This window comes from Hemitrygon akajei, unplaced genomic scaffold (genome assembly GCF_048418815.1).
Source record: "Hemitrygon akajei unplaced genomic scaffold, sHemAka1.3 Scf000088, whole genome shotgun sequence".
NCBI classification, from domain to species: Eukaryota; Metazoa; Chordata; class Chondrichthyes; order Myliobatiformes; family Dasyatidae; genus Hemitrygon; species Hemitrygon akajei.
Window position 1 is genome coordinate 2,896,971 of NW_027331974.1, and position 14,815 is coordinate 2,911,785.

General features: G+C 46.5%; 1 protein-coding gene across 1 annotated transcript in view; it reads left to right on the forward strand.

Annotated features, from left to right (window-relative positions):
* Nucleotides 1-14,815, forward strand: part of LOC140722767 (uncharacterized) — an 89,879-nt gene that overhangs the window by 53,293 nt on the left and 21,771 nt on the right. The window contains exons 3-5 of the mRNA XM_073037447.1: nucleotides 243-338; nucleotides 2,608-2,703; nucleotides 12,334-12,531. Coding sequence (XP_072893548.1) covers nucleotides 243-338; nucleotides 2,608-2,703; nucleotides 12,334-12,531 — 390 coding nt within the window. The remainder of the gene's footprint in view (nucleotides 1-242; nucleotides 339-2,607; nucleotides 2,704-12,333; nucleotides 12,532-14,815) is intronic.

Sequence of the window (14,815 nt, forward strand, 5' to 3'; positions counted from 1 at the left end):
ACTCCTCCCCATCTCTTTATTTTGGCTTCTTCCCCCTTCCTCTCCAGTGCTGATGAAGGGTCTCAGCCCAAAACATTCACTGTTTATTCCCCTCCAGAGATGCAGCCTGACCTGCCGATTTCTTCCAGCATTTTGTGTGTGTTGCTCTGGATTTTCAGCATCTGCAGAATCTCTCATCTTTATGAATGATTGTCCCTGTTTAATCTCTGCCACTCTCCCATGTCTCTGTTACTTTGTTCCAGACCTGGAGGCTTCCACAATGGATCAGCCCGATGGATCATCTACAGGACAACCCACCCCATCACCATCCCCTGTCTCAGCAGGAGAGAGATCCTCAGGTATTAGATCTTGTGTCGATCGGGGTCTCTTAGTCTCTCACTCTGTGATGTCGAACTTCTCACAGACCAATTCAGCTGTTGGATGTGCGTCATAACAGGCTGCCAATGAGTATTCAGTTATTCCTTCCCTTCTGTCTGTGTGAAATTTCTGCTCTGTCCAAGCTTTGTTGTGGTGACGAATATAAAACACAAAATAATTGATTGTATAAGTATTCAGCCCCTTCAAGTTAGTATTTAGTAGATGTAATTGTGGCAGCAATTACAGCCTTGAGTCTGGGTGGATAGGTCACCAATCAGGTTTGCACCTCTGGAGACTGCAATTTTTCACCATTCTTCTTTACAAAACTGCTCAAGCTCTGTCAGGTTGCATGGTGATCGTGAGTGAACAGCCCTTTTCAAGTCCAGCCACAGCTGCTCAATTGGATTGAGGTCTGGACTCTGACTTGGCCACTCCAGGACATTAACATTGTTGTTTTTAGGCCATTCCTGTGCAGCTTTGGCTTTATGCTTGGGGTCATCTTCTTGCTGGAAAACAAATCTTCTCCCATGTCACAGTTTGTTTGCACACTGTCAGGTTTTCCTGCAGGATTTCCCTGTCTTTTGCTGCATTCATTTTACCCGCTACATTCACAAGCCTTCCAGGGCCTGCTGGAGTGAAGCATCCCCACAGCATGATGCAGCCATCACCGTGCTTCACGGTAGGGATGGTGTGATTTTGATGATGTGCAGTGTTCGGCCAAAAAAAATTTTGGTTTCATCAGACCAGAGAACCTTCTTCCACCTGACTTTGGATTCTGGCATATGCCTTCTGCCAGTGTTCAATGAGTTTTTTTCAACAGTGGCTTTCTCTTTGCCACTGTCCCATAAAGCTGTGACTTGTGAAACACCCGGGCAAGAGTTGTTGTGTGCGCAGTCTCTCCCATCTCAGTTACTGAAGCTTGTAACTCCTCCAGAGTTGTCATTGGTCTCTTGATGGGTCGCTCTCTAGTCCCCTTCTAGTCCCCTTGTGTGCGCAGTCTCTCCCATCTCAGTTACTGAAGCTTGTAACTCCTCCAGAGTTGTCATTGGTCTCTTGATGGGTCGCTCTCTAGTCCCCTTCTAGTCCCCTTGTGTGCGCAGTCTCTCCCACCTCAGTTACTGAAGCTTGTAACTCCTCCAGAGTTGTCATTGGTCTCTTGATGGGTCGCTCTCTAGTCCCCTTCTAGTCCCCTTGTGTGCGCAGTCTCTCCCATCTCAGTTACTGAAGCTTGTAACTCCTCCAGAGTTGTCATTGGTCTCTTGATGGGTCGCTCTCTAGTCCCCTTCTTGCTCACTCACTCAGTGAGTAATTTGAGGACGGCCTGCTCGAGACAGTTTTACAGCTGTACCATGTTCTTTCCATTTGTTGATGATTGACTTAACTGTACTCCAAGGGATATTCCATGATTTGGAAATTTTCCTGTTTCCATCTCCTGACTTGTGCTTTCCAATAACCTTTTTGCGGAGTTGCTTGGAGTGTTCTTTAGTCTTCATGGTGTAGTTTTTGTCAGGATACTGACTCACCAACAGTTGGATCTTTCAGATACAGGTGTATTTTACTACAATCAATTGAAACACCTTGACTGCACACAGGTCTCCAAAAACAGATCTTCATTTACCTAATTTTGTGACTTCAAAAGTCAAATGGCTGCACCAGTGATGATTTGCTGTGTGATATTAAAGGGAGGAAATACTTCTGCTATTATTTTGTGCTCTATATCTGTAATTAATTTAGATCACTTTGTTAGGGATCTGTTCTCACTGTGACACGAAATAGTTTTTTATTCCATTGATCAGTGTCCAAAAGATAAATTAAATTTATTGTGATTCAATGTTATAAAACAATAAAACATGAAAATGTCCAAGGGAGAGGGAGGGAAATACGCATTGTATATATGCATGTGTATGTGTATATATATATATACTGCTGCCGCAAAACAAATTTCATGACTTACGCTGGTGATATTAATTCTGACTCTGGGTGGGAGATGTCAGTGAAGGGAATGTCTGGATGAGGTGTGTCAGCGCGAAAGGAGGAGATGGGAATTTAGGGGGAGTGGTGTCGAATGTGCTTTACGAGACTGTAATGTAGGGGATGAGAGGTTTGATTTGTTAGACCCGTGATGTTTATGAGGTTCTTACGAACTGCTACCTTACATTCTCTGCAGCCAGGTTCATCCTGACCAGCTTTTCAGTGTCTTTTTCTGTAATCACTCGCACGTCCCCACCCACCCTGTCTCTCTCCTCATAGATCCCCACTCGGACACAACTCAGGAACCCCAGGGAGCAGCGACAGGAGAAGCTGGTCTGGGTTTGACAACCACCCAAGAAGGATCTACAAGCTCAGGTATCTGTGGTGGGGATCACTGAATGGAATGTTGTTCCCCATGGTCAGTCCTTAAAATTCATCCTGTGTCAGACTGAGGGCAGTGACAGAGGATTCGGAAGGAGAGGGAAGGTGTTGGTTTCACCACAGACGCAGTCTCCCATTCCCTGAACTCCTCTCCCTTTGTGATGACCTGTTTCAGTGTTTCCACTTGGGTGTCTCCGTTCCTCATTACAGACCAGGAGGAATCATCCTATGGCCCAACGGGTACCTCAGGTACAAAGTCTTATGAGTGTTGGGGATAACTGATCTATCTCTCTCTCTCTCGCTCTCTCTCTCCCACTCTCTCCCCCCCCTCTCTCTCTCCCCTCCCCCCTCTCTCTCTCCCCTCCCCCCTCTCTCTCTCTCCCCCCCTCTCTCTCTCTCTCCCCTCTCTCTCTCTCCCCCCTCTCTCCCTCTCTCTCCCCCCTCTCTCCCCCCTCTCTCCCTCTCTCTCCCCCCTCTCTCCCTCCCTCCCCCCTCTCCCTCCCCCCCTCTCTCTCTTCTCCCCCCTCTCTCTCTCTCTCAGTCCCATTGACCTGCGGTGAATTATGGAGTCAGGGGTGATGGAGGGCAGAGGGGCTGGTAGGTAGGTAGGTGGCCGGAGAGGAAAAGCGTGGAGAGCAGAGAGAGAGTCACAGTAACTGAGAGAGCAGTTATGTGGGTGTATGGGGTTGTGTTATGATAGGAAAGTGATGGGGAGACCAATAGGATTCATCATTAAAGACACCCATCACTCAGGAATCCCTCTTGACATTGCTATCACAAAGGAGGAGGAACAGGAGCCTGAAGACACACAGTCAGCGTTTCAGGAACAGATTCTTCCGTCCGTCATTAGATTTCTGAATGGACAATGAACCCATGATCACTACTTCCGTTACTTTGTCCTCTCTTTCTGCACTACTAATTTGTGTGTGTGTGTGTGTGGAGATTATGCCAGTAACATTAACCCTGATCCTGAATAGAGAGACCTGATGTCACTGAGGAAGGGAATGACTGGATGTGGTGGGAGGGATGTGTGGGTGAGGAGAGATGGTCGGAGTGATTGAGGAGGGAGAGGGTGACTGAGGAGTGGAGGGAGAATGGAGAGACCTGATGTCACTGAGGAAGGGAATGATTGGATGTAATGGGAGGGATGTGTAGGTGAGGAGAGATGGTCGGAGTGATTGAGGAGGGAGAGGGTGACTGAGGTGTGGTGTGGGGAGGCTGATGAATGACCGATGACCGCGTACTGCTCTAATCTTACATGTGGATGTAACTGACATCATTTCCAATGTCCATAAAACTGTCCAATGCAGGTAATTGGGAAATCCCATATTCCATGTCTCTGTCTCTCACTCTGGATTCATCCATCTTTCTCTTTCTTTTCTCACTACCACTTTCCACCCCACTCACTCTCTGCCCCTCCCTCATTCTCTGCCCCTCTTCACTACCTGTGCACACTCTCTCCCTGACTCTAGCCCTGCCCTTTTCTCACACTCTCCCTGTCCCTGTCTAAACGAATATTGACATAGATATTTGATGAGGGTGTGGGGAGGAATCAAGGTGTGCAAGGGTGGGCAGTGGGGGAGAAGAGATTGCACGATCGAAGGGACGGAGACGAGGGAGCACACCCTGTGAGCAGCACTTGACCTGACAGTGACACCATGTTGACACTGGGCTGTTTTGTTCAGGAGAAGAGGACGGTGGATTGACGTGCAGGTGACAGCGAGTGGAATGCTCCTACTATAGGATGTGGGAATTCATGGATACTGATAGTCTCCCTGATGACTACACCTTCAGGAAGTGCAGCCAACTCCAGCTCTGAAAGACCGCATAAAGTAGCTGGTGCTGGAATTGGATGAATTTAGGAATATCCAGGAGGCAGAACAATTGATAGATATGACTTTTGAACAGTTGTTACAACTGAGATGCAGAATTCGGACAGTAGATGGGTGAATACCTAAAGAGATAAAGGGAGAAGGAAGTCAGTACAGGGTCTCCCTGTGGCCATTTCCTTCAGCAAAGGTATACCCCTTTGGTTACTGCTGAGGGGGGTGATCTATCTGGGCAAGGCAGCAGCAGCCAGATCAACAGCACTGTGGTCAGCTCTGAACTTCAGAAGGAGAGGGTGAAGTCAGGCAGAGCAATAGTCACAGTGGACTCGATAGTTAGGGGGACAGACAGGAGATTCTGTGGCAGGAAAAGAGACGCCAGGATACTGTGTTGCTTCCTAGGTGCTGGGGTCCAGGATGTCTCTGAGCGATTGCAGAATATTCTGGAAGGGGAGGGTGAGCAGCTGGAGGTCGTGGTACATGTTGGTACCAATGAGATAGGAGAGGGATAGAGGTCATGCGCAGTAAGTTTAGGGAGTTAGGAAGGAGGCTGAAAAGCAGGACCTCCACGGTGGTAATCTCCGGATTACTCCTGTTGCCACGAGCTCGTGAAGGTCAGAACAGGAAGATAGTGCAGATGGCTGAGGAGATGGTGTAGGAGGCAGGGTTTCGAGTTCTTGGATCTTTGGAAACTTTTCTGGGGAAGGGGTGACCTGTACAAGTGGGACAGGTTGCACCTGAACTGGAGGGGAAACAATATCCTGGGAGGGAGTTTTGCTAATGCTTTTGGGGAGGGTTTAAACTAGTTAAGAGGCAGAGAATGGGGTGGTTGGTGCACAACTAATGACAGCTTGTTGGGAATTTTTGAGAAGGATAGACAGATGATACAGCAAAGAAACACCCAGCCAGATGGTTTCAGATGTGCCTATTTTAATGCAAGGAGTCTGATAAGCAAGGTGGGTGGACTTGGAGCGTGGATCAATACATGGAGCTGTGATGTTGTGGCTGTTAGAGAGTCTTGCATGTCTCAGGGGCAGGAATGGCTGCTGAGTGTGCTGGGCTTCAGATGTTTCAAGAAGAACAGAGAGGGAGGCAAAAGAGGTGGGGAGTGGCATTGCTAATTAGGGATAGTGTCACGGCTGAAGAAAAGGAGGGAGTCATGGAGGGATTGTCTACTGAGTCATTGTGGGTGTAAGTCAGAAACAGGACAGGATCAATAACTCTACTGGATTTTTTTATAGACTCCCCAATAGTAACAGAGACATCAAGGAGCAGATAGATTCTGGAATGGTACAATAATAATAGAGCTATTGTGATGGGTGATCTGAACTTCCCTAATATTGACTGGCATCTCCTTAGAGCAAGGGGTTTAGATGGGATGGAGTTTCGTAGTTGTGTTCAGCAAGGTTTCCTGATGCAATTTGTAGATCAGCCAATCGGAGGAGTGGTTGTATTTGATCTGGTATTGGGAAATGAACCTGGTCAGCTGTCAGATCTCTCGGTGGGAAAGCATTTTGGAGATAGTGATCACAACTCTGTCTTTTTTACCATGGTGCTGGAGAGGGATAAGAGCAGACAATTTGGGAAACATTTAATTGGGGTAGGGGAAATATGCTATTAGGCAGAAACAGGAGCATAAATTGGGAGCAGGTGTTCTCAGGGAAAAGCATGGCAGAAATATGGCAAATGTTCAGGGTGTTCTGCATAGGTATGTTGAATGAGGCAGGAAAAGGATGGTATGGTAGGGCAAAAGAACCATGGTGTACAAAGGATGTGGAAACTCTAGTTAAGAAGAAAAGAAAAGGTTCAAAAAACTAGGTACTTTTAGAGCTCTAGCAAATTACAAGGTGCCAGGAAGAAGCTCAAGAGTGACATTAGGAAAGGGTGAGGTATTGCACTTTGGAAGGACAAACCAAGGTAGAACATACAAGGTAAATGGTCGGGCACTGAGGAGTGCAGTAGAACAGAGGGATCTAGGAATACAGATACAAAATTCCCTAAAAGTGGCATCACAGGTAGATAGGGTAGTAAGGAGAGCTTTTGGTACATTGGCCTTGATAAATCAAAGTACAGTCGGCCCTCCTTATCTGGGGCAATTGGTTCCGGGACCCCCCGCAGATACCAAAAAATGAGAATGCTCAAGTCCCTTATTTAACCTGTCCTGGTGAAGTGGTCTTTAGGAGCCAGCGGAACCCCGGACTTTATTTAACATGGCTCAGTGTGGTGGACATTAGGACCTGGCGGTGCAGCTCTGAATTCGCAATGGTTCTGTTCATGAAAATCATCACGATTAAAAATAAGGTGGAAGTAATAAAACAATCAGAAAGAGGTGAAACGCCATCGGTCATTGGAAAAGTGTTAGACTACAGTCGGTCAATGATCGGAACAATTTTAATGGAGCATGTGAATGGTCCTGCCCCGATGAAAGCTATAATTATTACTAAGCAACACAGTGGTTTAATTATTGAAATACATATGTTTCTTAAGTGTTTTATATGCATAGAGAGGTAAAATATGTACTAGATACTAAGAAAAACGTTTGACTAACTGACGCTAAATAATACCGGATGTACCTGTTCCTAGATTAGTCATTTCTAGATTACTTATAGTCATTTCTAGATTACTTATAATACCTAATACAATGTAAATAATATGTAAATAGTTGTTATACTGTATTGTTTAGGGAATAATGACAAGAAAAAATAGTCTGTACATGCTCAAACAACGAGTGCCGGAGAGAAAACTTCTGGGTTTTCCCGATCCGCCGTTGGTTGAATCCATGCATTTGGAATCCGCAGATAAGGAGGGCCAACTGTATTGAGTATAAGAGTTGGAATGTTATGGTGAGGTTGTATAAGGCTTGGTGAGGCCGGATTTGGAGTATTGTGTGCAGTTTTGGTTACCAAATTACAGGAAGGATATTAATAAGGTTGAAAGAGTGCAAGGAAGGTTTACAAGGGGATTGCCGGGACTTGAGAAACTGAGTTACAGAGAAAGGTTGAATAGGTTAGGACTTTATTCCCTGGAGCGTAGAAGAATGAGGGGAAATTTGATAGAGGTATATAAAATTATGATGGGTATAGACAGAGTGAATGCAAGCAGGCTTTTTCCACTGAGGCTAGGGGAGAAAAAAAACAGAGGACATGGGTTAAGGGTGAAGGTGGAAAAGTTTAAAGAGAACATGGGGGGGGGGGTGTTTCTTCACACAGAGAGTGGTGGGAGTGTGGAATGAGCTGCCAGATGAAGTGGTAAATGCGGGCTCACTTTTAACATTTAAGAAAACCTTTGACAGGTACATGGATGAGAGGTGCATGGAGGGATATGGGCCAGGTGCAGGTCAGTGGGACTAGGCAGAAAAATGGTTTGGCACAGCCAAGAAGGGCCAAAAGGCCTTTTTCTGTGCTGTAATGTTCTATGGTTCTATGGAAAGCTAGAAGAGGCCATGAGAAGGCCTTGGCGAGCAGGATTAAGGAAAACCCCAAGACATTCTACAAGAATGTGAAGAGCAAGATGATGAGCTGTGTGAGAATAGGACCGATCAGTAGCAATAGTGGAAATGTGCATGGAACCGGAGTAGGTAGCAGAGGAACATAATGAATACTTTACTTCAGCATTCATTAGTGAAAAGGACCTTGGCAATTATAGGATGACTTACAGCAGACTGAAACACTTGAGCATATAGACTTTAAAAAAGAGAATGTGCAGGAGCTTTTGAAAGATATTAATTTAGATAAGTCACCGGGTATGGACAAGATATACCCCAGTTTACAGAGGAAGTGAGACAGGGGATTGCTGAGCCTCTGATGAAGATATTTGCATTGTCAATAGGGATGGTAGAAGTACTAGAGGATTGGAAGGTTGCAAACATTGTTCCCTTGTTCAAGAAGGGGAGGAGAGATAACCCAGGAAATTATACACCAGTGAGTCTTACTTCAGTGGTGGGCAAGTTGTTGAAGAAGATCTCGAGAGGCAGGATTTATGCGCATTTGGAGAGACATAATCTCATTAGGGATAGTCAGCATGGCTTTGTCAAGGGCAGGTCATGTCTTACGAGCCTGATTGAATTTTTTGCGGATGTAACATAACACATTGATGAAGGTAGAGCAGTGGATGTAGTGTATATGGATTTCATGAGCATATTTGATAAGGTTCCCTATGCAAGGCTCCTTCAGAAAGTATGGAGGCATGGGATCCAAGGAGAATTTTCTTTGTAGATCCAGAATTAGCTTGCCCACAGAAGGCAAATGGCGGTTGTAGATGGGTCATATTCTGCATGGAGGACAGTGACCAGTGGTGTTCTACAGGGATCTGTTCTGGGACCCCTCCTCTTAGTGATTGTTATAAATTACCTGGATGAGGAAGAAGAAGGGTTGGTTAGTAAGTTTGCTCATGATACGAAAGTTGGGCTTATTGTGAATAGTCAGGAGAGTTGCCGGAGTTTACAGCGGGACATCGATATGATGCAGAACTGGTCTGAGAAGTGGCAGGTGGAGTTCTACCCAGGTAAGTGTGAGGTGGTTCATTTTGGTAGGTGATATTTGAAGACAGAATATTATATTAATGATAAGACTTTTAGCAGTGTGGAGGATCAGTGAGATCTTGGGATTCATGTCCATAGGACACTCAAAGCTCGCAGGTAATCTGCAGATGCTGGAAATTCAAACAACACACACAAAATGCTGGTGGAACACAGCAGGCCAAGCAGCATCTAGAAGGAGAAGCACTGTCGACGTTTTGGGCCGAGACACTTCGTCAGGACTAACTGAAAGGAGAGATACTAAGAGATTTGAAAATAGTGGGAGGAGGGGGAAATGTGAAATGATAGGAGAAGACTGGAGGGGGTGGGATGAAGCTAAGAGCTGGAAAGGTGATTGGCAAAAGTGATACAGAGCTGGAGAAGGGAATGGACACTCAAAGCTGCTGTGCAGGTTGACAGTGTTGTTAAGAAGGTGTATAATATGGTGTCATTAATCAGTCATGGGATTGAGTTTAAGAGCCGTGAGGTAATGTTACAACTATATAAGACCTTAGTTAGACTCCACAGAGTACCGTGTTCAGTTCTGGTCACCTCACTACAGGAAGGATGAGGATACTATAGAGAGACTAAAGAGGAGATTTACAAGGATGGATTGAGAATAGGTTGAGTGTACTTAGCCTTTTCTCCTTGGAGTGATGGACGATAAGTTGTGACCTGGCAGAGGTCTATAGGATAAGGAGAGGCATTGACCATGTGGATAGCCAGAGGCTTTTTCCCCAGGGCTGAAATGGCTAACATGAGGGGGCGTAGTTTTAAGGTGCTTGGAGGTAGGTACAGGGGGATGTCGGGTACATTTTCCCACACAGAGAGTGAAATGCACTGCTGGTGAACGTGGTGGTGGTGGATACAATAGGGTCTTTTAAGAGACTCTTAGATAGGTACTTGGAGCTTAGAAAAATAGTGGGCTATGCAGTAGGGAAATTCTAGGCATTTTCTAAAGTAGGTTACATGGTCGGCAGAACATTGTGGGCTGAAAGGCCTGTAATGTGCTGTAGATTTCTATGTTCAGTAACAGTTATTACCCCTTAGACATCAGGCTCTTGAACTAGAGGGGATAAATTCACTCAACATTCACACCAGTACTAAACTGTTCCCTCAACCTATGAACTCACTTTCAAGGACTCTTCATCTCGTGTTCTCGCAATGTATTGCTTATTTATACTGTATATTTTTCTCTTTTGTATTTTGTACAGTTTGTTTTCTTTTTCACAATGTTTGTCCACATGGGTGTAATAGGACAGCATGGATTTGTTGGGTCAAAAGGACCCATTCCCCGGCTGTATCTTTCAATAAATGAGTAAATATTTTTAACTAATTTAAAAGAAATTTAAGTTTTACACTGCACTGCTGCAAAATGACAAATTTCCAGTGATGTTAAATTGTGGTAATTTGATTCTTTTTCTGGGAATATATAAAAAATGTATGGAAGATTACGAGGGGTACAGATAGGGTCAACTCAGAGTCAAGGTAAGATTTATTATCAAAGTACTTATTTGTCACCATATACTACACTGAGATTCATTTTATTGCTGTTATTTACAGGAAAATAAAGAAATACAACAGAATTTATTAAAAGAACTATACAAAAAGAAAGACTGCCAAACATCCAACGTGCAAAAGGAGGCAAATTGTGTAAATAAAATATAAATAATACTGAGATGATGAGTTGTAGATTCCTTGAAAGTGAGTCTGTAGGTTGTGGAATCAGTTCAGAGTTGAAGTGGGTGAAGTTATCCACGCCGGTCAGGAGTCTGATGGTTGTGGGGTGATAAATGTTCCTGAAGCTGGTGGTGTGGGATGTCCTGCTGGGAATATTACCACTGATCAGAGTGAATATAACTAGAGAACATCGATTTATGGTCAGTGGTCAGAGATTCAGGATCAGAATCAGGTTTAACATCACTAATGTCTCTTGTGAAATTTGTTGTTTTTGGCAGCAGTACAGTGCAAGACACAAAAAATATTCCTGTACGTTCCAATCAAAAATACAATAAATAAATAGTGCAAAAAGAGGAATAGTGAGGTCGAGTTTGTGAATTACAGAACCCAAAAGAATGAACAACAGAAATACTTTAAAACCCCAAAGCCCTCTCTCCCCGTCCTATGCAGAAGCAGCAGCAAGCATCAACAAGTCAACCTCCCCCTCCATCCCCACCCATTCCAGCAAAAATGCGTCAGCACCCCCCACCCAGTAAGCAATAGCAAAGCAGCCAAAGAGAGACCACGATCCGCAGTCAAGAAAAACTATTGTTTATCCGACAGTTCGACATGTCACAGGCTCTCTCTCTCTCTCTCACTAACAAGGGTCAGAGAGATGTCACCCATTTCACAGTGAAAGGGGAGTCGGACAGTCACTGTGACGATGGTACAATCTGCTGTGTCGCTTTTTATTCCGAGATTCTCCGACTCGAGAATTTTTTGAAGACTCTCCCCGCCACTGAGATCGCTCGACGACAGAAACCTCCATCCATAAATCCGCCACAGCGAAATCCCGATGTTCTTTTCCCGCGACACCTCAGTCGGCAACATCGGCCTGGAATCGGTTATCCACATGGCCGCATCCCGGAAGCACCATCTTCCAAGCCGTGTGTGGAGAATGTCGGAAAACAGTCAGCCGGCCAGCTCCAGGAGTGGGTGCTCATCCGCCATAAAAAACACAGTTTCAGTGCCGTTGCAGATCAGGACCTCGATAGAACCCCAGCCACCTTGGAAAGGGGAAAAGGAGACAGTAAAGAGAGGAATTTAAGCTGTTTCCACAGATGAGCTCATAGAAGCAGCCATTTGGCGCCAACTTAACTCCACCCATTGGTCATGAGACATAGAAACGACCAGAGTGGGATTTGAGTAATTCAGTACATGGACAGAAGGAAATGGGTGAAAACACACTGGAGAGAGGGATGGAGAGAGAGGTGGAATGCGCGAGTGGGAGGAATGAGGCGAGTGAAGAGAGAGTGATGACTGTGTGAGGAGAGTCAGACAGAGAGATCAGTGAGAGTGACGCTCCAACTGGAGAGAGGGAAGGAGAGACTGAAAAGAGAGTGATGGAGACAGAGTGAATGCTGAGAGAGGGAGATGTGAGGAGAGGGGCTTGAGAGACAAGGGTAGAGATATTAAAGACCAAAGGAGAGGGGAGTGTGTGTATTTCAGAGGACAGATTTGACCTGGATTTGAGCCTCCTGTTCCTGCCATTGAGTTCATTCCTGATCGAGCATAAAGCTTTTTTACTACTTTAACTTTCTTTTGTATATCTTCTGAATACAGATTTTCTGTCGGACAGAACTCGGGAACCCCAGGTATCACCAACCGGAGAACCAGGTCCAGGGTTGACCACCATCCCTGCAGGGTTTGTGAACACAAGTACAGATCACCAGTTGGACACAGTTTGGGAAGTCCAGGGAACAGCAACCGGAGAACCAAGTCCGAGATTGATCACCACCCCAGCAGGGTCTGTGAGCTCAGGTACAGATTCCCAGTCGGATAGAACTCAGGGTCCCCAGGTAGCAGCAATGGGAGAACCAGGTCCGGGTTTGATCACCACACCAGCAGGGTCTGCGAGCTCAGGTACAGATTCCCAGTTGGATAGAACTCAGGGTCCCCAGGGAGCAGCAATGGGAGAACCAGGTCCGGGTTTGATCACCACACTAGCAGGGTCTGCGAGCTCAGGTACAGATTCCCAGTTGGATAGAACTCAGGGTCCCCAGGGAGCAGCAATGGGAGAACCAGGTCCGGGTTTGATCACCACCCCAGCAGGGTCTGTGAGCTCAGGTACAGATTCCCAGTTGGATAGAACTCAGGGTCCCCAGGGAGCAGCAATGGGAGAACCAGGTCTGGGTTTGATCACCACACCAGCAGGGTCTGCGAGCTCAGGTACAGATTCCCAGTTGGCTAGAACTCAGGGTCCCCAGGGAGCAGCAATGGGAGAACCAGGTCCGGGTTTGATCACCACACCAGCAGGGTCTGCGAGCTCAGGTACAGATTCCCAGTCGGATAGAACTCAGGGTCCCCAGGTAGCAGCAATGGGAGAACCAGGTGCTGGTTTGATCACCACCCCAGCAGGGTCTGTGAGCTCAGGTACACATTCCCAGTCGGATAGAACTCAGGGTCCCCAGGTAGCAGCAATGGGAGAACCAGGTCTGGGTTTGATCACCACCCCAGCAGGGTCTGCGAGCTCAGGTACAGATTCCCAGTCGGATAGAACTCAGGGTCCCCAGGGAGCAGCAATGGGAGAACCAGGTCCGGGTTTGATCACCACCCCAGCAGGGTCTGCGAGCTCAGGTACAGATTCCCAGTCGGATAGAACTCAGGGTCCCCAGGGAGCAGCAATGGGAGAACCAGGTCCGGGTTTGATCACCACACCAGCAGGGTCTGTGAGCTCAGGTACAGATTCCCAGTTGGATAGAACTCAGGGTCCCCAGGGAGCAGCAATGGGAGAACCAGGTCTGGGTTTGATCACCACACCAGCAGGGTCTGTGAGCTCAGGTACAGATTCCCAGTCGGATAGAACTCAGGGTCCCCAGGTAGCAGCAATGGGAGAACCAGGTCCGGGTTTGATCACCACCCCAGCAGGGTCTGTGAGCTCAGGTACAGATTCCCAGTTGGATAGAACTCAGGGTCCCCAGGTAGCAGCAATGGGAGAACCAGGTCCGGGTTTGATCACCACCCCAGCAGGGTCTGTGAGCTCAGGTACAGATTCCCAGTTGGATAGAACTCAGGGTCCCCAGGGAGCAGCAATGGGAGAACCAGGTCTGGGTTTGATCACCACCCCAGCAGGGTCTGTGAGCTCAGGTACTTGTGATGAGGGAGGGTCAATGACTGGAGCAATCATTCCCTCCTTCAGTCCTTGATATTCACCTGGGTTTGTCTGACAGAAGTGTCCAGTCACAGAAGTTTTGGGAGGGAGAGTTGGTGAACAGGAACGGGATGGATTTAATTTCTTTTCAAATCAGAAGCCTCTTTGTCAAATTGTTGTTCTGGTGGATACCCATTTTAATTCTACGTCGCGCTCTCACTCTGACATGACCGTCCATGACTGACATGATGAGAACACCCTCAGGGTGAGGAGCAGCACCTCATGTTCTGTCTGTGAGCCTCCAACCTGTTGGCGTGAATATCGATTTCTCAAACTTTTGATAGTTTCTCCTCTCTCCCACTTCTTTCTTGTTCCATTCCTATTCTGGCCTCCCTCTTAGTCCTTCTCTTCACCTCTCCTGCTCATCTCTTCCATCTGGTGCCCCTGCTGCATCTCATTAATCCATTGTCCACTGTCCTGTCTCATTGGATTTCTCCTTCTTCATCCCTTTACCGCTTCCACATATCACCTCCCAGCTTCTCTCATCATCCTGTTCACTCACCCACACACAGTCTCACTCTTTTGGTTTCACTGATCACCTCCCAGCTTCTCTCATCATCCTGTTCACACACCCACACACAGTCTCACTCTTTTGGTTTCACTGATCACCTCCCAGCTTCTCTCATCATCCTGTTCACTCACCCACACACAGTCTCACTCTTTTTATTTTACTGATCACCAACCAGCTTGTACACTTTCCACCTTCTTATTGTAGCTTCTGCCCCCTTCCCTTCCAGTCCTGATGAAGTGTCTCAGACCAAAACATCGACTGTGTATTCTTCTCCAGAGATGCTGCCTGACCTTCTCAGTTCCTTCTGTATATTGTCTATGTTGCTCCAGATTTACAACATCTACAGAATTCCTCGTCTGCACAAATTATTGTCCCTGTTGTGT